The 27,133-nt window shown below is 32.0% G+C and overlaps 1 protein-coding gene across 1 annotated transcript in view; it reads right to left on the bottom strand.

The window, feature by feature from the left end:
* Positions 1 to 27,133, bottom strand: part of LOC128169364 (intermembrane lipid transfer protein Vps13-like) — a 27,775-nt gene continuing 642 nt past the window's right edge. Inside the window, exons 2-18 of the mRNA XM_052835519.1 lie at positions 26,539 to 26,692; positions 24,843 to 24,977; positions 23,417 to 23,498; positions 22,875 to 22,944; positions 14,590 to 14,698; positions 13,831 to 13,950; positions 12,849 to 12,967; positions 12,169 to 12,364; positions 11,071 to 11,146; positions 10,540 to 10,703; positions 10,286 to 10,367; positions 9,735 to 9,822; positions 8,639 to 8,753; positions 7,640 to 7,656; positions 2,070 to 2,193; positions 1,473 to 1,556; positions 1 to 51 (exon numbers count right to left, since the gene is read on the bottom strand). Coding sequence (XP_052691479.1) covers positions 1 to 51; positions 1,473 to 1,556; positions 2,070 to 2,193; positions 7,640 to 7,656; positions 8,639 to 8,753; positions 9,735 to 9,822; positions 10,286 to 10,367; positions 10,540 to 10,703; positions 11,071 to 11,146; positions 12,169 to 12,364; positions 12,849 to 12,967; positions 13,831 to 13,950; positions 14,590 to 14,698; positions 22,875 to 22,944; positions 23,417 to 23,498; positions 24,843 to 24,977; positions 26,539 to 26,692 — 1,786 coding nt within the window. The remainder of the gene's footprint in view (positions 52 to 1,472; positions 1,557 to 2,069; positions 2,194 to 7,639; positions 7,657 to 8,638; positions 8,754 to 9,734; positions 9,823 to 10,285; positions 10,368 to 10,539; positions 10,704 to 11,070; positions 11,147 to 12,168; positions 12,365 to 12,848; positions 12,968 to 13,830; positions 13,951 to 14,589; positions 14,699 to 22,874; positions 22,945 to 23,416; positions 23,499 to 24,842; positions 24,978 to 26,538; positions 26,693 to 27,133) is intronic.

Genomic DNA, 27,133 nt, shown 5'->3' with positions numbered 1-27,133 from the left:
TCATTGGTTTAAATACTTCTCCATTGCTTCTGATATCTTCCCCACAAGCCACTGTGAAATAAATTTATCATTACGTACACGTGCATCTCTTTTCCTTATTTTCTATATTTTACACAAAAATATATTGATTATTTTTTTTACTTTCCCTTCATTGTTTATAAAAAATTGTGAGGTGATAAAGAATATTACCAGTTTTTTTTATATCTTCAGGAAGGAGTCTTCTCGTTATTAAACATACTTCTTATAATAAGAAATTCATGAAATTTTGAAACAGTCAAATGGATCATATTGCCAAATGATTCTATCAGTTTAATCAAATTTGACCTTTTTGTTTTCGCATTAAGGTCAGGTCAAGGTCACTACCTTTTTCCTGAACGTAAAGGATGATTAAAATAAATGTAGCTCGATCTTTGTAGATCTGTATACATTTGTTTAAGATTTGAAGATTCTATTCTTCAATGAAATGATAGAATTTCAGAATGTCTATCAGCTTATACTACTAAATTGGAATAAATGTTTCTACTAAAATTGATATTGCTTAGCCCGCATTTCCTCTAATATTCTTAAATTTTGAAGAAATTTGGATTATTTTCTTATGCTTCAAATAATAAAATATTTCTGAATTTTAATGTATAATAAAGACTTAATCTAAAGATATAAATTGACAGAAAAGCTAATATATTGACCATTTCATAAGGGAGAAAAACTTATTTTAGTGATTTTTTCACAAAATCAATGTATAAAATGGGCGCTTTAAAAAGCTTATAAAAATGTAATTTGATAGGCAAATCATATTGTAAAAACATATTCTGAAACCCAAGTATCAGATCATTAGTTCACATTTGTAAAAAAAAATCCAACATTAATGTTATTGTTTTTAAAATGCTGAAACAGACTCATTCATCTGCAGCAACTCTGAATTGCGAAACGTGATATTTTTCTACGCCAATATTACGCCAAAATGTAGTCCTTGTTAGATTCTAAACGTTGATGACTTTTTCTATGCCAAGTTGTATGATAATAAAAAAGAAAGAAAAATATACTATTTTAATATCCTTTCATATTGATTTAATGAACAATTAATCAAATTTACGTTTGACAAGTTGAAAACCAGAAAAGACTCCTTCCTTAAGATGACTGCGGTTTGAAATTAAGGAACAACGTTTCCCTTATAAAAACAAAGACAAAAGAAAGGAAATTTTGCGATTCTTTGTGCAGATTTACTCTTGTGTAAAACCCCCCAATATTATGCATTCACATGTTTATACATCCGAGTATGATCCTGTACATTTTGTTGTGGAAGTAATTAAAGAATATGTTATGTGGTAAAGTGAATGGAGAAACAGCGCAATATGATTTATAAAACTTGCGCATAGAGTTTTTTTGTTTACATTCTGAATAAATTAGTATTGATATGCAGCATCGTAAAGATGAAGACAATAAATCGTATCATATTTCTTTATCTTATTTACCTCTGCTTCGTTGGAATCGGAGATAGGTATTTCAATTTTTTTAGATGAACTCCCAATTTTGAGAGGAAACTTCTTCTTAGCATCCTTAAAAACAACGTATTAAACTTTAGAGAAACACGATTTTACTTCCTCTCTCACATTAAATAGAACATAAACCTTTTAAGCAATTTTTACTGAGCAATGAATTGATTGATATGTGAAAACAAAGTAGCTGATAATGCTATTACACAACAAACCGAACCATTTTGCCAATGTTTCTCAACAAGAAAAAAAAGTTTCAGAAGCAAAGGTACATTTAAAATTCATGTATAAAGAATTAATTTTATTTCCTTTGTTATAGATTGCATTGTCACTTTCTTTTTATGTGAACTAAGACTATTAGTTATCCTGTATATGCAATTGTTTTCATGAACAAGATCGGTATTAAAACTTGTATCATTTGTAAAATATTGTTATTTCTCTGCAGAATTGATCTTGAAAGACTTTTCAAAAAGTAAACAGTTTAGAAGGGATCTTTCAAAATAAAAAAAACTCAGGAAAACACGCCTGAAACAAACAAAAAAACCCTGACATAATATAACAAAAACTAGTGTTTACCTTAGGCAAGATCAAAACCCCTTTAGCGGATCGTGTTGGTTTTTCTTTCAAATCACCATAAGTGTGTGACCAGTCGTCATCCCAGTGCCCAAGTATGTCACCTTTTTCAGCACAAATGACTCGTCTGAAAAAAAAAAATGCGGCTATGTTAAGGCTGTCCGAAGCTAAATAAATATCGAAAAATGATACTATTTTAATTATCAAAAAGTACTTTAACCGAGCAAGTTTCTTTAAACTTTTATTGAGAAATTAACAGTGACATCCACCACTATATTTGATGTATTTTTGTGGCGTCATATATTTTTCTTAAGCACGTGACGGGTGTATTCTAACATGGTAAATAATCTATAAAAATCGTATCGGTGCAGGTGAATAATGACATTAAGTCAAAAATATTTTTTTGAAAAATCCTTGGATAAGTAATGTATTTTGCAGTTCTTGCTTGGGGTTCATATAAATATTTCGTTTATTTGAAATATTGTCAAAACATTTCGCACCGCCATCGAAATTAGGCACATTTTTACCTTTTAGGCTCGATTTACATAAAATCTGGTGAATCGGTAGGTTTCCCCCAGCAAGATTCCCATTGGTACTTGTTTTCTCTCCCGATTTCACGTAAAATATACTAAGATTGTTTTTATCTTTCACATGCGCCAAGCCGTTTTTTATATGCATATACATATCACCATTCAATAGATTACACGTAGCAGGGGGAGTCTCAAAACCATTAGTTTATGAATAGTAGAGGGCGAAGCCCGTGAGCGAAGCGTGTATATATGTATAACGTGTATATATTTATACAAATAGAAATTAAACTTTATACCTATTAAGTTGAAAAACTTTTCCGAGATGGAGGAAAAAAGAATAACTTCACGCGCAGTGACATCACCGGCATCCATGTTGAATTTGAATCTCGTACTAACTTCACGTTTGGTGATAATTTATCAAATTTGTTTAATGAGTGATAAATACATTCAAACTAACCTAGTGTGTCCTTGTAAAAATTGATTCCTAATAAAAAACAAATTTCCGTTTCCTACAACTTTCAACAGTTGCATTAGATCCGATCAAATGAATTTCTGGACATCTGATTAGACAAAAAATCCGTTTCAACAGGGAAGCAGTCTTATTTCATTGTTATTAAAATAACATCATGTATTTTAATTGAATTTGCATTCTAATTACTTTTTGAAAACACCAAAAACGATTTTTCTCCTACTTTCAATTTAAAAGTTTTTTTTAGGTTTCATCTCAAATCGTAGTCTGACCTACTCTTACCCAGGTCATTTCGTACCCAGAATTCAAATTATTTCTCAAAAACCAGGGAAAAAGTCAAGTTACGACCAATAACTAATTAAAAAAAAAAGGCCCAGGGACCACATCACTCACCTGAGCAACAATTGCCTTAATTCTGATCAAATTAGCATTACAGTATCAAAATTTCTTGACAACTAAGAACAGTAGATCCTGCTTAAAAAATAATTGAAAATCTGCCAATTTTTATCCACCTCTTTTTTTTGGTAAATACCAAGCCCCTTTTGTTGTTGTACCTGTAAGAAGATTTTTCTCAATTCCTATATACACTCCCCCCTCCCCCATTTCATGGCCCCACTTTTCTCTAGGGAATCATGGTTTCATCAAACTTAAATCTGCATAACCTGTGCTTTCACACTAAGTACTGAGTTTTGGACCGAAAACTTTTCCAGAATATTTTAAAGATTTTCTCTATATATTCCTATGTAAAAATTAAAACCGCCATCACGGCCTCGCCCTACCACTAGGGACTATGGTTTTGCAAACTTGAATTTACACTACCCGAGCATGCCTCTACACAAGTTTTAGCTTTTCTGGCCAAATAGTCTTTTAAAAAAAGATTTTAAAAAAATTTCTCTATATATTCCTATGTAAAAACTAATCTCCCATTGTGCCTCACCCTACCCCTGGACTATTATTTAAACAAACTTGAATCTATACGATCTGGGGAGCTTCCACTCAAACTTGGGCTTTCATGGCCTAATAGTTTTTGAGAAGAAGATTTTTAAAGATGTTTTCTATATATAAAAAATTATACCCCATTGTGGCCCCGCCCTATCCCCAGGGACCATGATTTGAACAAACATGAATCTACATTATCTGAGGATAGTTACACGCCAATTTGAGCTTTCTTGGCCAAAACGTTTTTAAAAGTAATTTTTTTATAGAATTTCTCTATATATTCCTGTGTAAATTTCCCCCCCCCCAATTGTGCCCCTACCCCCGGGGCCATGATTTGAACAAACTTGAATCAACACTACCTGAGGATGCTTCCATTTTAATTTGAGCTTTTCTGGCCTAATCGTTTTTGATAAGAAGATTTTTAAAGATTTTCTCTATATATTTCTATGTAAAAATCCATTCCCATATTGTGGCCCCACCATACCACCAGGGACTATGATTTAAACAAATTGATTTACACTACCCGAGGATGCTTCCATTTTAATTTCAGCTTTTCTGGCCTAATCGTTTTTGAGAAGAAGATTTTTAAAGATTTTCTCTATATATTCCTATGTAAAACTTGATCCCCCAATTGTGGCTCCACCCTACCCCCGGGGGACCATGATTTGAACAAACTTGAATCTACACTATCTGAGAATGCTTCCATTTTAATTTAAGCTTTTCTGGCCTGATAGTTTTTGAGAAGAAGATTTTTGAAAAATACCAACAAATGTTCAATAATTCTCAATTATCTGCCCTTTAAAGATGGCGTGGCCCTTCATTTCGACAAACTTGAATCCCCTAGTGGTGCTTTGTGCCAGATTTTGTTGAAATCTGCCCAATGGTTCTTGAGAAGAAGATGAAAATGTGAAAAGTTAACAACAACGACGACAACGACAGACAACGGACAAATTGTGATCAGAAAAGCTCACTTGAGCCTTTGGCTCAGGTGAGCAAATAAAAACAAAGATACTCAAAACTTAATTTTATAGACATCATAATCTTTGACAGACAATTATAATTGCCAATTCTAATTCAACCCCCCCCCCCCCACACACACACACAAATGTGTATATGATTTGTATATAATTAATAAAATCAACAAATCATGTTCAAATTCCCTTTCAATCTGCCATGAAAATAAAAGCTAATGGGGAGATTATTTGCAGCAGTATGCATTACAAATATTTAAGAATTGGAAGCACTGATCTGCATTCTCAATCATTATTAAAATATGCATTACACAATAAATTTTAAGACATTTGTCAGATAAACTATAGATTAAATTAAATATACATGAAGGACATAATTTGAACCTTATGGTGTGAATTATGAATGTGATAATAGGTCTAGTTTTAATGCACAAATCATCATTGAATGTTTAATACATATAACTAAGTGTTTGGATAACATTATGCATATTTTACTCGAAACTAGCGTCATATTTAACATGGCTTGATGCAAGAAATACAGAGTTACGTCCACAAATTTAAGTGAATTTAGGGACCAAAAATAATCTCAATTTCTGTCCATACAAGTGAAATATTCTCGAAATTGATTTTATTTTAAAAAAATAATACTTTACTCTTTAATTCATATTTTATTTAAAAGCAATGCATACATTTAAAATAAGGGTCGGAGTAAAAAGTTTTTTAAAATACTTCATGCTGAGAAATTATCAAAAGATCTGTGATGTATATACTACATGTAGCTGCAGCCAGGTATTACTAGTATCCAATATACGTATAAATTACTTCAGACTAGAGACAATAAGACATCAAAACAATATACATGTATATTGATAGAATCAAAATAACAAAAAAATGCAGCTAAAATCTGTCTCAAGAATTTTTGCTTCATTATTAGTTGTTCATAAATACCCCTCTAGTCTGTCCCAAGATATTTATGCAGCACATTTGGACGATTTTTAATAAAAATACACTTACCTGTGAAAGAAGTGCAATTGAAATAGTTGAAAGGGATATTTTCCAAGATAATTTCATTGACACATTATCATCTTTCACTCGGAAAAATTCACAGGAACGAAAACAGATTCCTTACGGAGATTTATAATGGGGAATAGTTAAATCTTTTCTCCATTCGGAATACACTCGGAATACATCGCGCAATATTTCAACGTTATCATCCGGGCTTGCTGCAATACAAAATCTCCGTAGACATCACATTTTTTAGCATTGTATTGAAACCTGATAAGCTAACAGGGGCGTTTTGACTGAGAAATCTTGGAAATTTTTCATACTTTTGAATGAACATCGTTTGAATCCTGAGGTATTTATAAATATCAAGCAATTAAGCAAAATGTGAATCCAAAATATCTTGGGACAGATTATAGCTACCTTCGCTAGCCAAGGGTTTGTGATCATCAGGAGCGACGCGGATCAGAAACCCTTGGCTAGCGAAGAGGAAATATCTCGGGGGTTTACTTTAAACAATATTTATTTACATGCTTTTGTCTTTGAATTTCAATTGCATTTCTTCAAGCTGTGTGTTTTTCGATTTAAAAAAAACCCGTCAAAAATCAAAATGTGATGGAAACAGTCAGACTTTAGACGAACTATAGTATTTTAAAGTATATCAGGGCTTGACAAAGACGCAGTGCTCTTGGGCCAGCAATAAGATAAGAGTCTAAACAAAACAAACAATATATGAGATGACATTTCGGATGATTAAAGGCAAGCTACTGATCTATCCCCATTATTGGCTTCGCCCTCCAAACGGTTACACCGTAAAATATATTAATTTACCTATTAGGAAGCTTTAAAACTGTTGATTTGTTTATACTCCATATCGGTGATATTGAATTTAGTATCACTACATGTAGTATTTACAACAGTGTCTATGTAAAGGAATGAAGCAGTTTTATTATGCACAATGAATATCACTTATTATGTTATGATACATTCCCTAAGAACGAAAGAAAGGAATGCAGATCGTGACGTCAAAGTTAACTATGACGTCATATCTTATGAAGTACAGACAAGTGACTTTCTACATATCGCTGTGAAATTAATCGGGCAGCCTTAACATAGTGGCGAAAACCCCGCATATCAACAATAAATCATTTTGCCTGTATTGCTTATTTGAAAAAAAATTCTTAATTTAACATTATGTGCTCAATTATATGCATTCGTTGATGCAAATGGTCTTACTCATTGTTTGGTCCTTCGAGATAATGTGCCTGTTAATGTTGAAATGTACTGTAACTGGAGGTATTTAGTATCTGTTGTGTTAATATTACATGTTCTTGTAACTTAGAAAGTAAGGTTACTGCATATATTTAGTTTATAAATTAATTTATTAATAAAACTGTTGAATTAAACTAATGTAACTTTGATAAAACTTTAACAAAGTAACATAAGATTTATAGTTACTTAATGATAATACCATGTTGTATAGCTTATCTAGTATACGCTTGTTGTATTGTAATTGACTGTCTGCCACTATACGTATGTGGGATGTTTTAATGTAGTATGAAACCAAAGGACCACCTGTCTGTCACCAGCAGCACTTCCTTGGTGGTCTTACTGTCTCCTTTGATCACCAGGTGAGCCACATATCTATCTGTTCTGGCAAACTTTCCCTTTTCTGTTTCCTAATTAAAAAGAAAAATACTTTCTAGTTTAAAGTCATCATATAACTATAGTTTCTGTCACATACTATCTACCATTTTACATCTCAACCTGTACATATATGTGTCCATTCTTATAGTTAATGGATAGAAAACAGTCCATTCTTAAAAATTATAGATAGAGACATGTAAAACTAATAAGTTTTTGGACGGCTTTAAGAATACATATATGCTCCATATTTTAGAATCATGTGTCAATATTAATCCAATTGACCATATTAACTACTGTAAACACAAATCACTCCAGTTACTATTCAAACGTAGATTGAAACACATTTTACAACATATATATATATATATATATATATATATATATATATATATATATATATATATATATATATATATATATATGAAAGTAACATTCTTTATATTTTAGAAATTAATTAACTTTCTGACAAAAGTTTATAAAATAAGACCTTGACTATAAACCTCTTCTACACCCTTGAAAACAAAATTCTGGCTCCGATATTGACAATGCATTCTTTGTTTTTGTTGGCTTAACAATCATTTTATCAAAATATTTTGTTAGTCTTATTAAAATTCGGCACAGCATTCACATCCTCCATATCCAGAATATCACTCGAAACGGTTTCAATATACGTAATACCTCTTTATAATCCCAAAAACTGTTCATTAAATGGACAAAAACAAGTGGACAGTTTTCAACTAATATTCTTTACATGATTTTATAAAAATGAGCAGTTTCATGTTTAAAACATTATTTTTTCCATCATAAATACGCCTTTTTTAATGCACTTTTAAAGTATCAGTTTAATATTTTCTGATTATTGGTGTAGTATTTTTCAAAAAAATTTAAATAAATTATTCTACACGATCTAGCTGAGTTATAAATTTTGAAACTCTGTACCTTGTTTGATAGTTTTACTTTGCTTGTAGAATAGACACACATGAATTATACATATTAACAATTTTCTTTTTCTACCTGTAAAATGGCATTTCCGAACGCCTCTACTCGGTTGTACGGACGAATTATTTTGTCAGAGTAAAATAGTCTTGGAGGACGTAGCCTTCCTACTTCATCTGACAAGTCTGCAATTCTGTAAAAGAAATATACTTAAAAACAAATTTTTATCCCATAAATATCTAAACACGATTGGTCAATAATATATTTTTTGTCATCATTCATACTCATAAAAACATTTTTTTTTCATATTCAACCCCCACCCCCTAAACCCCCCTCCCCCCCCCCAAAAAAAAAAAAATAAATAAAAAAAATTCTAAAATATAACTAGCCCCCCCCCCCCCCCCCCGCCCCGTCCCCCTGAAAAAAAATCTTTGAATGCATGGATGAATTTTTGAATGTAACTACTTGGGGAACAATGTTTGTAGATTTTTAATATTTCAAAGCTCATTCGTATGCACGTTATTGTGGGACTTTTATTCATTCTGAAATATATAATGATTTTGATTTGTATTTTGTTGGGGATGTTCAGTTCAATTTCGGGTGTGTCGATATGTCGATATTAATGTGAATAAAACTACAATCAAAATACTTTCACTGTTCAAATATGTTCAAAATTTTACAATATTAAATGAAACAATAAATCTTGAACGTTTTTAGAAAAATAAAAATTATAAAAGCCCCAGGGGGATTCAAACTCATAACTTGTACAGGTTCGTAGTTGACGCTCATACCCATGGATCTACGTTGTAATGTAATTATTTAAAAAAAACCCATTATACGTGATTTCATTTATTAATTTCGATGGAAAATATCTCAAAATATCTACCTTAAGGAGTGTCCACGCAATTAACAAAACCCGACTCAATATTTGGCCTCTAAATTATTCCTCAATTTTTTGTTCAAAAATCCCTATCGATTACAATTTTTAATAGCATTGAAAGTTCATAATAGGGACAAAAATTTCCTATGTAATATGTCCATTACTGAAACACAAACTTATCATCTCAATTGAATATCAGGCATATTCATAGCTTAACTGATCAAACACATTAGAAGTTTAAAAAAAATATCAATGGCATGACCGTGAAAAGGAAAAAGTCGTTTTAATTCTTGCCTCTTGATTCCTTCAAATGAACTGCTGGCAAAATCTACCACCCCACTGGTCGGTCTGGTTACTACGCCAACCAAGCCTTTACCGATCCCTGAAACAACATTTGTATATCAATGTTTATCAAATGATGTCATTCAAAATATGTTGATTCTCTAATTGTGATAAAATGTATATTCCCTACCACGAAAAGCATTTTGAAAATTTAACTGATAGTTCAGTTTAAATAAACATTCATTTTATATAAATGTTTTATAACGCTTTATTTCTTATCATTAATAATAATAATAATAATAATAATAATAATAATAATAATAATAATAATAATAAAAATGATAATAATACAATAAAACACATGATTTTAATGAAATAATCCCCTTTTAATGCTTCAACTTCTTTACTGATCTTTTGGAGGTTGTTTCAGTAATTTTGACAGCGACGCCATAGAAGTAGTATAATCCAGATAAATCATTTACTGTAATGAAATGACCTTCAGTGTTCGGAGTATGCTTTAGCATTTCACTAACATCTTATTTAACAGAATGGAGTAGCATTACCTTTGAAAAAACCTTCAACACCTTCCTTTTTTGCGCCCTGTATTGGCTGACGAACAATTCCTGTAGCTCCGTCAACAAATCCCTTCAATGTATAATACATGGATAGAACAGAGAGAGAGAGAGAGAGAGAGAGAGAGAGAGAGAGAGAGAGAGAGAGAGAGAGAGAGAGAGAGAGAGAGACGCTTTAAGAGAATTGCATTTTTTATGTTTATGTCCTTTACTGGTAAATGTTTTGGATTGTATTTTTAACTTACCATTACTATACCTTTTCCTCCCCGTGCGAGTCCTTCTCCAATGTTGGCCGGTTTTTTGTTTAGTGCCTCCCGACGTTTTTTCTGATACTCATCATCAAATGTGAGAGTAGCTAATCCTTTGCCAATAGAACCAGTAATTCGAGATACTCCACCAGCAGCGCCACCTGGAAACAGAATAATTGTTAATGAAATTCCGATAGGTTTCTAAATCGTTTCATAAACAAAAGTTTAAAAAAATGTTTTTCACTTTGTATCTCTAGTTTCATTCACAGAAGTAAAATACGATTTAAGCTCTAAATATTTTCTTTTTATAACGGAATTGTAATTGAATGACAAATATTGAAAATTTCTAAAGCCATTATTTATAATATTTGCAGAGTCAAACTTTGAAATTGTTTTTATAAATATTTGTAATCCTGTCAATTTTCTACAATATAAAATTAAAATGTCATTCAATCAAGTACATATGAAACATTGTTATTCACACCATCTGTGACTTATGAAGGAAATATTATCTTTCTAATTACTTACCTACGGTGTGACCCAACAGACTTTTCACCCCAATTAAAAGACCCTCTGCAAACTCTTCAGGACCTTGAATTGCCCCCTGTAAAGTATGCAATATACTGCGCATTATAAAGAAATCATGACGACAAAGTCTGAATTAGTAAGCACGAAAGATGAATCAAACAGACTGAATTTAAGCACACATAGTTAAAAAATCTTTCATCATTGAGAAACATTTCCTTGCAGAAAGCGTTGTTTATAAAACAAAGAATTCTAAACTCAGTGAATCGTTTGTAACTTGACATTCAGAGTTTGGTGAGCCATTCAAAATACCCTTATTTATCATACTAAAAGGTTGATGGAATAAAGTAATTTGATATCGTATATTATTAATAAGATAAAATATTTGGTGCACGTGCCTAAAAGAGTCATGGCCTCTTTTATGCACAGACAGCTCATATCTTGAAGCTAAACTTCTATACATAAGTCAGAATTTTATTTTTTTAATTAAAAAACCCAATCGCAAAATGTGTTATTTTCTAGGATATTAATTTCTTCTATGTTTTAAATGATTATAGCTAACCAGGCATAGTGGAATTGAAACATAAGATAAACATTATTATACGGTTCAGAATATCCAGGCTACGCATTAACACAAATAAGCCTTTAAAGTAGGAGGAACTGACCTATTTAGAGACTGGTATCAGATTTTTTGTTAAAGTTCATTTTTTGAGCTTTAGCTCGTTATGAAGCATGCCCTAAAATAATATGCGAATCAGCTTCAAAATGCATGAAAAGACGATACGTGAAGCCTCTTACTTTTCAACATTACCTTTTATCTAATATTTGTAAATTGTAACTCCTTGCCCGTGCACCCCACCGACTTCTAACGATTTCTACCTGTTACATTTATTGAATAGCATGCTCTTTTAACGTCACCGAATTGTTTTTACATAAAATAATAGTCATGTAAAATTCAACAATGTCAAGCATGCCAATCAGTAACCACCATTTCTTGCCTAATTATTTACTTCACGTTAGAGTTTTTTCAACCTCGAACCTAATTGTTAATTGACATTTTTTACCTAGCCAATGTGCACCTATCTGTATAAGGTTATATACCTGATAAGGTTCATAAAACAAATCTTCTATTCCATCTGCCATTCCACGTAAAAATCCTAAGGGATTACCAAGGACATCCAGTCCAAAAACCATAACGAGAATCTGCTTCAGGGCCTGTTTAACGTAATGGCACTTCAAGAGTGAAATCATCTGTGATCGGTTAATGAAACAGTTTTTCTTCTCTATGAAACTCAGCCTGGATGAAAAAAAATCACGTATAATTTTAAAACATAGTACATGTGTGTATTTTGACCCTCGTTGACGACTGCTAGTTTTACATATCAAAATGCTTTGAATGCAATACAATGCGTAATATTTTTTGTTTACAATATTTATATTGAAAAAAAAAACCCATATCAATTATTGTATTAAATGCTACAAAAGAATTTTCAACAATTGACTGTTAAAAAAGATGACCAAATAAAAACTCCATACGAAAACCTCCAATAACCCCACCCCCCCCAAAAAAAAAAAACCAAAATCCCACTAAATAATTAAAAACCTCTTGCCCAAATGTTTAAAGTATTTTCTCTTTAACATTATATTTCAAAATAAACTTTTAACGAAACTTAAACATCAAATCTAAAACAAAAACATACGTGTGTACAACAAGTGGCAAACTGTACTCAAACTCCATATACTTAAATTAAAAACCCCAAAACCTTAACTTTAACACTCACTTGAATATGAGATCCTGAAAATCTGTGACCATTCCTACACTATTCAAGGCAATATTTATAATGTCATCATGGAGATGGATATTCTCACGTTCCCCCTGAAGGGAGAAACTCACGCAGATCTAAAATCAAATACGTATCAATATGAATTGTAAAAAAAGAAACACAGATAAAACTAAAATGTATACAGCAAATACACTTAAAACAGATAACAAAAACGTAGTGGGATTGTAATAAAATAGAATCCAATACTGTTAAATTAATTTTAATATAGTTTTAAACATTATATCTCAAAATTTAAGGTAGATCTGACTGATAACTTTAAGCCAGTTAGCGTCTTTAAACATTCACATTTGTTCTTGTTCTTACAGTTTATTATGGATTTTAATTATTCCCATAAAATTTTGCAATTTGATTTTATCTATCGTAATACTTTTAAATTTTTAGATATGATTTTTTAAACTATATAAACATTGATTTAGTAATGAAAAAAAAAACCCCAACAGATATTAAGATTAACAAAAAGTCTTCAAATGGCCTCGATTATTCATTTAAACCATGTTGGACTTTTAATAGGCTGGCCATTATCAATGCCACAGATTGCTTGTTAGAACAAATGTATTGTGGTTTTTATTGTAAAATTTAAAAAAAAGAGTAACTCTGGCTAATGTGATGGACTACTTTTGTTTAAAGTTTTAGATACAATGTGCATCATACAAAGTAAAAACTATTTTCACCTTATTAGGCACATTACAAAACATAATTGACCTATCATTTAAATATTTCTAGCTTAAAACACTTGGTTGAAACATTTTGTCGAGATAACAGGACTTAACAAAAAATAAAGGAATTTGATGTTTATGAGGACAATTGGAAATGTACAAGGACTTTGGTGATATTACGTAGTCCGGAATTCATAAGCGAACCAAAACTACTCGTGTTTTCTTTTTTTTATAACAAAGCTACTTTTATTAAGATTATTTACCTTTAAAGGTGACAAATGAAGATAGTCAAAGAAATTTGTATCCTCTTTGGCAAGAGAGAGTCCAGTCTCCTCCAATAACTCTGTTTGCACAGTCTTCAAGTCAGCTTGCATCATTATTTTCTTTAATATTCAAAATAGAGTCATTCAATCTTTTAAATTTATTCACATGACTGTCATGCAGACTATATTTATTAGTCGAACTTAACACTAATCTTCGAACGTATCACACAATAACAAACAGTATTTTACTAAAAATTAGTAGTATATGACATAGCTATGTCTGCGCTTATGAAAATAATTGTGTTTGAAGGTTAGTACATCTCGTGATTAAAGTAAAGGAAAATAAATTCAAAACTGGAGAAAATATAGGGAATTAGGCGTTGTTTTTACGTTTAACACATGAATACACTTGCAATTTCAAATAGCTTTTTTAGCGATTGAGTATTGATAATGGCATTTTTTTGTTTACAAAGTTCTGTAACTGCTGATTAATATCACATCAGCTTAGAAGTATTTGTCATTTGAATATCTGCTAATTAGAATATCTATTTATTAGGTCCTTACTCACAGATCACCCACAAATCGGGAGTAAGGACAACTGTAAAACCAGCCAAAATATTTTTATAAACTTCCTGAATACTATCAAAACCTGAACGTTGTAAATAACAAAGAGCTATTTGTTCAAAATCAGTTTATATACCACAGGAAATACAACCACCAGGTATATATTGTGGATTTCCTTTATTTATATATTCTTACCTCTCTATCTTTTGAAACCTTTTTATGTGATTTATAAAATTCATGCATATTCAATAGGAACCCGATGTCTACTTTTAAGGACATTTCTTGGACCAAAACCTTGATATATCTACAAAATAGTTGTTTTTTAATTTGATTAGCATAGTTAGAACATTTATTGCAGTTTAAAGAAAAACACAAAGTAGCTTTACAATGATCAGTTTTTAGATAATCTGATTTTGCTAAAGAAACATAAGCATTAAAAACAATCTAAGAAAATGTCGTTATAAAGCATGGTTACAAAACGTTTTTTAACAACACTAAACTTATTGTGGCCGTTCACGTGTGTTGAAAACTCTGACAGCTGACATCATAATAACATCTCATGATACAGGATTCATTTACAGTTGAAACAGTGCCATTTTTTGCAGATAATTTCTGATAGTAACTGATATTGTACTGTCAGTGTAAATTGCTGATATTTATTTATAATTTAACTGTTGTTACAGATTGATATTGTGTACCTATGATTACTTAGATATATTTATTGACGTTTTTGCTGGGAATTATGCTTATTACTAAGATGTTTCCTAAGATTAAGTGTAGGTACTGAGAATTCTTTATAATTACTGAAAATATTTTTGCAAAGCCGAATGAAACCAGAAAGCCATGCTATGACCTTGAATTGCTAGTATTACATATTGTTCACTATGATACTTATGTATACCTATGTACTGCGAAATGAATTGTTGTAATGATAACAAGATGAACTCTGTGACTCTTGTAGCACTGCGTAAAACTCCTAAACGCTTCAACCAGGTGCAGAATGCGGGCACAATAATATCCGAATTCGGAGTTTATAAATAAGTTGTCATATTTGGTGATTTTATATCTGTATCGATAGCTCTGGTACTCTATACTGAGTCATGTATTGCATGTTTTATATGTTCTTTTTAGCCTTTTAAACCATGAACTCATGTATCCTCTTATATAAGACGTTTTAATACTATACGTAAGCGACGCGTGTATGCATCCCAACATTCTTAGTCTTAAATGACGTTAATTAATCAGATACGGAATTCGGGCACAGTAAAATCAAATTGAAAATATATAAACAAGTTATCAACGAATTGTCATATTTGGCAACCCTGTGTCTGCAGTGAAGGCCCTGATACTGCAAGTTAGCCATGCAGTGCTTGTTCCCTCTATTTTACATTTGTAACCCTAAAGCCATGTATGAGTGAATGTATTATGCGTAAACGATGCCTCATACCCAGGTGAGGGAATCAGTGACTTGGGTCTCGAAGTCTGAAAACCTGCATCAATGTCTTTCATAGACAGTTTTGACCCTTCATTTAGAAATGAAATATAACTCTGGAATTTGAACACTAAATGTTCACTCACATCACCGTAGATGGGCCGAACTAGTCAAAATTGTGAATCAAATGTAACATGTTATATAACATAATATCTAACATGATATAAATTATGCTAAATAGAATTTTATTTGATTTTGGAATTTAATAGATCTTAGTTTTAAGGTTTATAGAATTTCATTTTTGGCTTATGAAGTTGATTTTGGCTTTTGCTGTATCTTTAATTTTTGGGGTTAACATTTTATTTAGGATTTTTTTTTGGATGAGAAATTGGAGATTTTGATTTTAAGCATTGAATCCTTATTTTTTGAAAGATGTGGTCTCATAACTGCAACGGTGTGTGCATACAAATTGAACAACGCGCGCTAGCGCGTTATGAAAATTTGTTTGCACACTGTTGCAGTTATGAAAGCACATCTTTCAAAAAAATAAGGATTCAATGCTTATATTTACGTTATTAAATAATTGTTCTCTTTCCCCAAATATGATTTATTTTAAAAAAATCTCGGCCTTATTCAACGAGTAATGCGCAATTAACGGAAGAGCCATTGGAACAGCCGAATTATTCTGACAAATATACTGTAGAAGCAGAAATATTCGTCGAGGATTTAATTTCGTTATTTTCGTTGACAATATAAATCAACGAAATTAAATCCATGACGAATTTTTAACCCAGGTATTCAATAATACAGAGTTGTAATGTTTTTTTTATTGATACACAAACGTATTTACATCGTATATAAGATCACGATCACCATTGATCACCATTGATATTGATGTACATGGATCATCTCAGAACATCGATATGTAAACATTCGTTAAAATATAAACAAGTATTAAAATGCAGGATAATAGTTTTACCGTTATTACTACATGTATAGTATCTTGCTGTACATAGATCTGCTTACGGTAATTATGACACGTTAACACCCAAGTGCCCCCGATATTCCGGCTAGCTGAAACCCGTTAAGTATACACTCAATGTCTTTTGACAAAACACCAAACGCGTGTAACAGCCAGTTGGCGTGGGCGGGTTTAATTTCACTGACACGCAGGTCAATACTAATTTTCTCCACAGGTACACCGTTAGAGAGCTGTGAAGAAACCTGTTCAGAGTACCAGCTAACGAACTTTTGTTTTATTATCGACTTAAGTTTTCCGTTCACGGACCGATCACATGGTTGTAGTTCTTCGGTAGTAGAAGGCGGAACAAAAATCGTGCGGATTTTGTTTTTGTGAAGCAAGTTAATAAATTCCTTGTCTTGATGAGCTTTAAAAACATCGAATAATGCCAGCGCTGTGCACTTTTGTCTTCCCCCACGTCCAATTTCCTTTCGAACTTTATCAACATACGGGATAAGAACCTTCTTCGCATATTCAATCATAGTTTCGGCTGTCGACCAGTGATTTTGAGAATGAGTGATGTTCCAGTCTTTTGGAAATGAGAACGAAGGATGACATCTACCCGTTAATCCCTTGTAAATCAACTGAAACGGTAGCAACGATCCCGTCAACGAAATTCCGACAACACCGGTTATCTCTCTTTTGTCATCCAAGGCAACAATGCTAAAATCTTTCGATCCTTTCACCTCGAGGGTCCATTGACTAGTTGGGACCATTTTTAATCCTGTTTGATCAAAATTTATGATACGTTCATGTGGAATGTTATTTTCTTTCACACATTTTAAAATAATATCTAGAAAATCTCCTTTTATTTTTTCAAAATCATCGGGCAGTTTGCGAGCGGTTTTGTACCTTTTCTTTTGACGAGATTCATTCTTCTCATTAATGAACGGGCGTAATCACGGTTTATATCCATGTGTCTACCGTTTTCTTTCAAAAGCGCCCGGTGTTATATAGTGCCTTTTCCCCCTAGCCATCTTTCCCCCCGGAAAAATGGCTATATAGCAGTTCTTCCCCCCGGAAAAATGGCTATATAGCAGTTTTTCCCCCACGGAAAGCTGACTATATAGTGGGCTTTCCCCCTTTTTATAGCCAGATTACCCCCACGGAAAGCCTACTATATAGTGGATTTTCCCCCATTTTTACTTTCCGGCCATGTTTATTGCGGACCATTCGTGACAATAATTTGCAATAACTGATATGATATTAGTTTCTCACAAAAAAGGATAATTATGGCATTTATTAATACATAGAATAAAATACATGGTTTTTCAACCCCAAATATAAATTAAGGCATGCGCCTTCATAACATGCATGTGTAAATATCGTTTATTTCACCTGTTCTCATCCCTTTTTGGAACACCTTTTACACGGATTTCGGAATAACTCGAATCTTTTTCATCTAATTGATGCTTATCTACAGTTTTGACTTCGACGTTATGAACACGTGAGGACACATTTGAGTGAAAATACGCCGGTTTGGAAATTTAATTTCCCAATGTATTACCATCAATGTATAAGATTCTCCCAGGGAACTAACTGACCAATCTTGACTTAAATTTGTAGAGGAATGGAATAAAAAGTTGAAATGTATTACTCCCTTCGTCCAAAAGGCTATCAATTTTAGATTAATACCGTTAGAATTGACGATCCTAAAAACAATTATATATTTCTTCTTCTAAATATCAAACAGGATACAGGATGCAATGATGTGACGAGAAACTGAAATGTTTCAGTTTTACTTTGATTGATGGGGTTCTAAATCATGGTTAAGGGGTATTTTAATTATGTAGTAAAAGCATGTGTAAAGTTAGTGTTTACCATTTCGTTTTGAAGTTACGCATATTCATAATTGTAAGCACATTTCTACGAAACACGAGATATTATGATGTTAACATTTTAAAAAACAATGAAATGTCTTCACAACTAGAACAATGTCGGTATCTTTGCTGGTTACTTTTGGAGCCTGAACTAACTTTATGTTTATATTGTCACTCACTATTTGCTAATTTTTTTTCACTTTTAAGTTTGCAACGTGATTTATAAATATACAATTCTGAAAACGATGCTATATAAATCAAGATATACGATTCAATTACCTAAAAAATTTATACTATTTGTTTCATATTTTTGCAATAAAGATTTACTTGTGTACCATATTATTTCTTCGAACAATTAAACAAGGGTAATCAAAAAAAACAAAACAAAAACAAAAAACAACCAACACATATATTGTGATGAGCTGACTTTTTTTTTTAATATAAGCTTGTTCTTCTAATCAACTAACAAGTAAAAAAGTCGTATATGCGCTTAGGTTGCTACTTATTTTTGATTTTCGGTTTCTCCTTTTATGAATAAACGTTCATTGATTTATTTATCTAATTATTTATTATATCATTAGTCATCTTATGAATTGATTAAACGTTTTGAAGAATAATGAATTTTACCCGCGTACCTTTTTAAAAATATTTGTTCGTAAATTAAAATAAAAAGCAGCAGAATTAAACGTAATTTTCAATCATTTTGATAAAGAAATATATGAGTGATTGTGTATTTTTAAATGATGTTTTTACTTTTAAATGACCGTAAAAATATGTTCATATGGTCAGCTATAGTTTTTGAGATATGGGGCCCTAAAAATACATATTCTTTATACATGTACATGTAATTGGATTTCAAACATCGGGCTCGAAAACAACAAAGGCTCATACCCTGCAGGGGGGCTTAAATTTTCGGTGTCATCTACTACATTGTAGTGGTTTACCACTATGACTGTGAAAATATGGTTAATTGGTCATCTCTAGAATTTGAGATTCGGATTCCCACTTATAGAACACTATTCAACCATTATAATGGGGTTTTAATCATCGGGCCCTGAAACATCAAGGGCCCCAGGCCTAACCTGAGAGCTGAAATTTTCAGAGTCATCTTCAAGTGGTAAACCACTGCCACTATAAAAATATGGTGATATGGTCATCTCTGGTTTATGAGACATTGGACCCTAAAGAATATGCACTGTAATTATTATAATAGGATTTTTAAAATCGGGCTCTGAAACATCGGACACAAAATTTCTCTAAAACAGAGGTTTAGCCTGGATGAAATTTTCACAAACAGATAAACAGTCTGATAAATTTATCAAGAAATTTTTGAAACATTCTCGTTTAATACAATTTCAGAACACAGAATTATGCATATAAGTGTATAACTTGTAAAACCTTTTTCAATAAATTACCTAAATTAAGTTATATGTGTAATTCCATTACACACATGTTCAACTTTCAGCATTGTCTATAAAAATAATAAATCGGCGAAACGAAACTTAACCTCTACAGATGAATGCAGATATACATGTATGCAACCTGGGAGTGTAGAAACGTTAATTTTAATCCTTATTGGATTTCCATAAATATTTTTTATTAAATCTGAACCAAAAACGTGAGGGAGAAACCCTACTATGGGGGAAAAGCTACTATATAGTAGCTTTTCCCACCGGGGGGAAAGTTTACTATATAGTAGGTTTTCCGGGGGGAAAAGCTACTATGGGGGAAAAACTGCTATACAACACCGGTTCTCAGCGCCGACTATTCCTTGGGCAGCGGCAACAACGATTGTTGTGTTGACTACACCTCCGGACGAACGTAAATTTTTAATGAACTGTTTTACTTCATCGTCAATTTTTTCGCTTAACATAAGCGGACGGCCACGCACTTTTGTTGGCAGGGTTTTTATTTCAGCCAAAATTCTTTGTTCTAAATTAGTTTTCACCTTTTTTCGATAATCATTTCTCATACTACGAATTGTAGTTTCTGAAACTTGTTTTCCAATTTCCTGAGAAATCTTCCTTGATGCCTTTGTTACGCCAACTTCCTCGGCCAGTTTTGCATATTTCGCCCGTTGTTCAGGTGTGTAAGAGCCATATTCCCCCCGTTTACGTTTGCAGGGTCTAGACGGCGATGATTTTGGAGAATCAACCAAACTTTCTATTGCATTATTGGCTGAAGTTATAGCAATCGCGTCCTTTTCGGTTGAAGCTCGACTCGGCGAAGGAAGTCCAGGGGATGAAGGATCAGTTATTTAAGAACTTTTTACCCACTTCAACAAAGACATGTTTGCACATCAGGAATGATCTATAGAATGACCGGGAATTCAATTCAAGCGTAGTAAATTAAATCGTTAAAACTACTCAACTCACTACTGAATTTTGCCGTAGATAAGAGACACTCAAATCGGAATTTATATTTCCACGCGCTCGGTTTATACGATACCTGCATACAGAGTTATCGTTCGTTATATACGTATAAGACCGTGATAAATCATTTTTACAACTTTTAATAGATTACGATATGACAAAATTAAATCCCAACGAAATTTTATTTGGTTTAAAAACAACGAAATTTTAACCCAACGAATATATGTGCTTCTACAGTAGTGCACAGCGTTTTAAATTCTAATAACAAAATTTTTTTTTTATTCTGTAATTTGATGAATTTATTTTTGGTATACTAAGAAATTAATCAATTGAATTCATTCAAATCTTTAAAAAAATATTGACATCCATTAAATATTAATCAGCCCACGTATAATATCAGGTCGTGATCCGGTTTGAAGTCAGGAGGAGAGTCTGTCATGTTTTGAAGGAAGACTGAGTGTATACATACGCACCAGATTTAGTGATAGGGTCTTATGTGTTATGCGTAAATATCACTCAAATCTATCAATGCAATTTAATAGGAGGAAAGAAAGTAAATGTAAATATTAACTTATGAATTTGAGATTCTTATTTTGGGCTGCTTCCAAATGATGTTGTAATTTTGACAAAACTATACGATCCCCTTGTTAATAAAATGCTTGTAGAAGAACTATTGGACTAGGTGATTTCTAAATTTGAGTTGAACCTCAAGGAGATCAAGAAGGCTTACACGGAGAGATTATATTTTCATCATAAAAAGACAAAATAAGAACACAAAACCAGATAACCCTGATTTTCCTTTTAACATTTAGAATTGTTTTAGTTTAAATAAATATTCATTTTTCAAATCAATAAATTCTACTTTGATCTTAGAACTTCAACCCACGGGTCCCGCCTAGAAAAACTGCGAAGTGCATATCTTATATATAAATAATGAATTATTCGATTACTGAACTAGTGTAAGTCTCTGGCGTAAACGTAAAACAAACACATGTTCTTGCTAAAATTCAAATAAGTGTTTTGTTTGGACGAGTTAGGATTCGTTCGGACAAATGACCTTTTTGATCGGACGAATAGGGTTTCTCGGACAAATGAAATATTTTTTCGGACGAAATAACTATTTGTTGGACGAATACGTTTTTTGTTCGGACGAATTAGCTATTTAATCTGACGAATAAGGATTTGTTCGGACGAATTACCTGAATGCTAGGACGAATTAGAATTTATTTGAACGAAAATGTTTTTTTGTTTATTTGAGGAATTATTCAGATAACGCTATGGCAATGGTGAAGATGAAAAAAGGGGGCTAGGGCTGTGATCAAGCCACCATTTTCCTTCAAATGATAAATTGGTATATACACATAAATGTTATACCCAAAATCTATCACACTTTTGCATGTCGGAAAAGGGTTGTTAAATTAAAATATTCTGAAGAAAATATAATGCTTCATCTTAATTTTTTGTTATTTTATCGTTATTTTTCAAACTTTTCTTAATAAAAACACAGGTTGTGTGTGGTTAACGATTTTAAATTTGAAGGCAATACACCTCCTTGACGACGGCAGAGACAGTACTAGGTATATGATTTCAGTAAATATCATAATATTTGGCAAAAATGGCACTTTTAGTAGTTTTTGTCCGACCAGGAGTGGATACACTATCAAAGTTGGTATAACAGTTATAACTGGTATTAACAACGAATAGAACCATATGAAAACTTTAAAATGCTAAATGATCAAAATATATCATTTATTGTCGGGATATTGACAACTTATGCTTTTTATCAACAGTGGATACTATTTCATTCAAAGTAACTATACGAAATTTTTACTTACTTGAACTGTAACATATTGCTATGTTCGTGCTTTATTGCTAGGATGCTGACTTCAGCAAAAGGCTTAGGAACTGCAAAACCAACATAACTAGTACTGAATGTCCATTGAAAAAAATGTTACTTATGTAATTGACTATTTTATGTTTAATTTATTCACTTAAAAAATGATCTCCATTTTTAAAAGGAAAAGAGATTATATATATATATATATATATATATATATATATATATATATATATATATATATATATATATATATATATAGTTAAATCCCAAAAATATCGCAGTGTATTGTATTGTAGACGTCACCAAGTAACGTAATTGTTATTTTAAAAACGTCTGAAGATTGAATAAAAGCGCTAATGTTTTACTCTGTGTTGTCTTTCATTTTTCAAATTTTTATATATATATATATATATATATATATATATATATATATATATATATATATATATATATATATATATATATAATGAAACACAGTGAGTAGTTCTATTTTGTATAAAAGGCTTTATTAAAAATCATCGCTTATAATTTACTAACCGCTCTCTGAGGCAACAGACTTTGGAGGAGGAACTGACGCTAGCACTGTAGGAAACACACAACTGTTTGTTTGATTATCTAACTGTAACATAAAATAACACTATTATATTGTTTTTTTCTTATCGAACAGTTTTGTGTTGTGTATAAGCTTTAACCCAGGAAGACTATAACTAATATTTTTTTCGATTTTTTGACTAACAAGATTTTCAACTCATATCACCGTTGAAATATTTATTTGTTTTGATTAAATTATGAAAATGGAAGTAACAAAGAAAAATGGTCTAAGATACATGTGATACGCGTAAAAATATAACATTTCTACCTTTCTCTAATTACACGAACTGGTAACTACTTTATAGTTTACAAAATTTAATTCAAGATCTGTATCTTAAACTAGCTTGGTACAACATATATTGTTAAATCAACATCGCGATTTTGGAAAAGTAAGAATCATTAGAATAATCTATTTATCTGAGTGTTTTAAACATTTTACTCGCTGAAAATACATTTAAGTTCTTAAGCGTACAAAACCTATGGCTCAGATTCCGCATTCAAGCCTTTAAACTGCATATCTATCACAACATTTTGCGCGTGTTTTAAAACCATAACAACCTCAAGCATAACAATATGTCTCAGATTAAGTACCAGTATCTGCTAAGTGTATAAATATCTCAAGAAGCAGCAATGAATTTGGTGACAACTCTAATATAGAGTATACGAAATTCGATATTCAAAATTCGAAATTAATAAAAAAAAACCAACCAACAAACAAAACAAATAAAAACAAAACCCCAAAAATTAACAAAAAAATCAACATATCAGTATTTCACCCTTTTACGCGTCTGCTTTCAGGGGTATACTTATGACCGGGTTTACTCTCTGTGTCCACTCTGGGTTTACTTTGGGTTTACTCTGGGTCCACTCTAATAAACCCAAACTAAACCCCGAGTAAACCCAGGAAGTAAACCCAGTGTTTAGTTGAGATTTACTTTCTGTTAGGTTGGGTCTGATCGGTACTTACGGGTTAAAACGTATGGGAGAAGAATATACAGAAGCGAGCAAAATCACTTTGTGACTACTGTCGATACTGTCACTAATTTAATTATCACCGTAGTTGATTTAGTTAACTATAACTATTATTTAAATATTGTATAACATAAAACAGTATGAATTTTATTTAAATGTAAGAGCATGTGCGCAAAGGTACTGTTTTAAAGATCCAAAATTTGGTTAATTTAGATATTGAATCTCCAATTTTGAAACTTGAATCTCGTATTTCGAGTCTCGAATGAGATCTTTGGGCTTTCCTTCGGAAAGTAAGTCAAGCACCCCCCTCGAGGTCATGAAGGAATTTAAAAGGCTGCTATCTTTACCCCCCCCCCCCTAAAAAAAACAACAACAAAAAAACGGTAATAACACCGATTACCTGTAGCTTATTGATCTTGGCATGGACCTGAAGTTGATGAGGTGAGGTTTTATACTGGATCCACACCCCATGCTGGAAAGATCTTCGAATTTTATTGTTGTTTGGCCGGATCATTTTCATCTCATAAAAGTTCACCTTTATAAAAGAAAACGCCATAGTAATTTCATTGAATAACATTTGTTAAAAACCTCTTAAGATCCATTTGATGCCTACACATTTTTGTTAATTAATTGCAGATCAAAATTCTATGTATGTTTGTGAATTGAACAGAAATAACAGCGCAATATTGAAAGATTACCAGCTCAAGTATTTATTTGATTGGTAACCTTGACGAACAACAATGTTTTGGGAAAATATACGTAATATATTTTACTCGGAATTTACAATTGCGTGAGGTTTGTAGAATTTTTAAGTATAGCAATCGCTTTGACAAGAGCCAATATAGCTATTAAATACCTCCAATTCCTCATAACTTTCGAGAAACGTAACTGTCTTATTTACATTCGGAAAGTGTTGGTTCTATTCTTAATAATTTGAGAAGAGGCTGGTTTGAGTTACAAAAACATATCATCGTTCTGATTAATTAAAAGAAACACACTCAAGAGTGGGGTGTATATAAAGTCAGGATATGCCTTAGTTTGGCTTTTGGCGTGGAATCTTTTCAGATTCGGGTCAATTCACTTCCATCGGTAGATGGGTGGGCCCCAATCTCCGTTTTTCTGTCTCGTTCATTGTCTCGCTTAGTGTTTTGTTTATTGTCCCGTAAATTTTAATAGTGGAGCAGGTTTGTTTGAATCTGAGTTAAATTCAAAATAGTATTTTGTCACCATATTTTTTTTTTTCGTTTCTCAGCTTTCACTTGGGTATACATGTATACTGGTAAACTGATCGATAAAGTTGCGGTCGGTTGCTACATGATCGAGGCATTCAGATGGCACGGACCTCATAACTCCCAATTCATCACAAGCGTTTTTATTTAGATAGAACTTTGAGTAAGGTTAATATAACTTGAAGTTTTCGTAAGTTGATGTGGTGAAGAGTGAAATTAGATGAACATTTCCATCATTTAGATATTATGAATTGTTACCAAGACTTGTACTAAGACCGAGAAAACTGACTGTTTGAGACACACCTTATCTAAATACTTTGGTGTTTTGAGTTGTATGAAAACTACTTTACGATTAATTGGCGACTTGATTATCTTTCATTTATTGATATAAATAAAAACAATAACCACAAAAAGATTTACACGTGGTTTTCTTATACCAATATTGGACTGAAGGCGTTAATGTTTGGTGTGTTACTACGCAACCGTACTGGAGGGTTACTAAGGAAAATCTAATCTCATATTTAGTGCTGGGATCCATACTACTAATGTTAAAAAGAAATAATTGATTCAAAGAGGGGGGGGGGGCAAAAATCAAATCAAATCAAAAATTAAAATTAATGACACTGGTAAAAATATAATAATAATACTGACAAATAGTTAATCACTTAAAGATTTCACTGAGTACCTTATCTCAAAGAGTAAAGGACTGTTTACTGTTTAAAGGCACTGGACGAGGCATGTTTATTGGCATGTAAAGTTCCTGCTGCATTTGCCCCAGTTGTCACGCTTTTAAACATTTTGGTACTCTTTGAAACTATAATTATTATTTTTTGGCATTATTTCTCTACTGCTTTATCTAAACTTTACCTCTGTTTTACTGTCCAAATTAACACTATCTGGTGGTTTGTGACCTAATTTTCTCTCCATGTCATGCTTTTGATGCGCTGCCTCCAGTAATTCAGCCATCTTTACATTCAGAGCTTTATACTTCTTTTTTTCCTCCTCCCAAATTAATCCAGAACTGTCGGAATGAAACACAACAAACAAAGTTTGTATAAATATAAAATAATATCAGCATGTTTCTGTAAACATCTCAAAACAACTTGCAGCTTATCAAAAACAAGAGGCCCATGGGGCCACATCGCTCACCTGAACAACAATGACTTTATATGGGATTTCAAAGAATATGTTCCATATGGCCCCTCGGTAGAATAAATACAAATACTGTAAAATATCCAAATTTTTCACTTATTTTTGCATACACTTAATCTTTGCCATTGTACCTTTATGAAATACTATTTTTTTTTTACCGAAAATAAGATCCTATGGAAGATATTCAACCAATTTTTTTGGTAGGAGTTCACGGTTAACCTCCAGTTCTCTTTATTTTAGTCCCCTCAACCACTTTTTAAAAATATCAAAATATATGGGAGCATATAGGTACATCTTCTCCCTCAGTTAC

This window comes from Crassostrea angulata, unplaced genomic scaffold, assembly GCF_025612915.1.
Source record: "Crassostrea angulata isolate pt1a10 unplaced genomic scaffold, ASM2561291v2 HiC_scaffold_120, whole genome shotgun sequence".
In the NCBI taxonomy this organism is placed as follows: Eukaryota; Metazoa; Mollusca; class Bivalvia; order Ostreida; family Ostreidae; genus Magallana; species Magallana angulata.
This window is presented reverse-complemented; position numbering and strand designations above follow the sequence as displayed.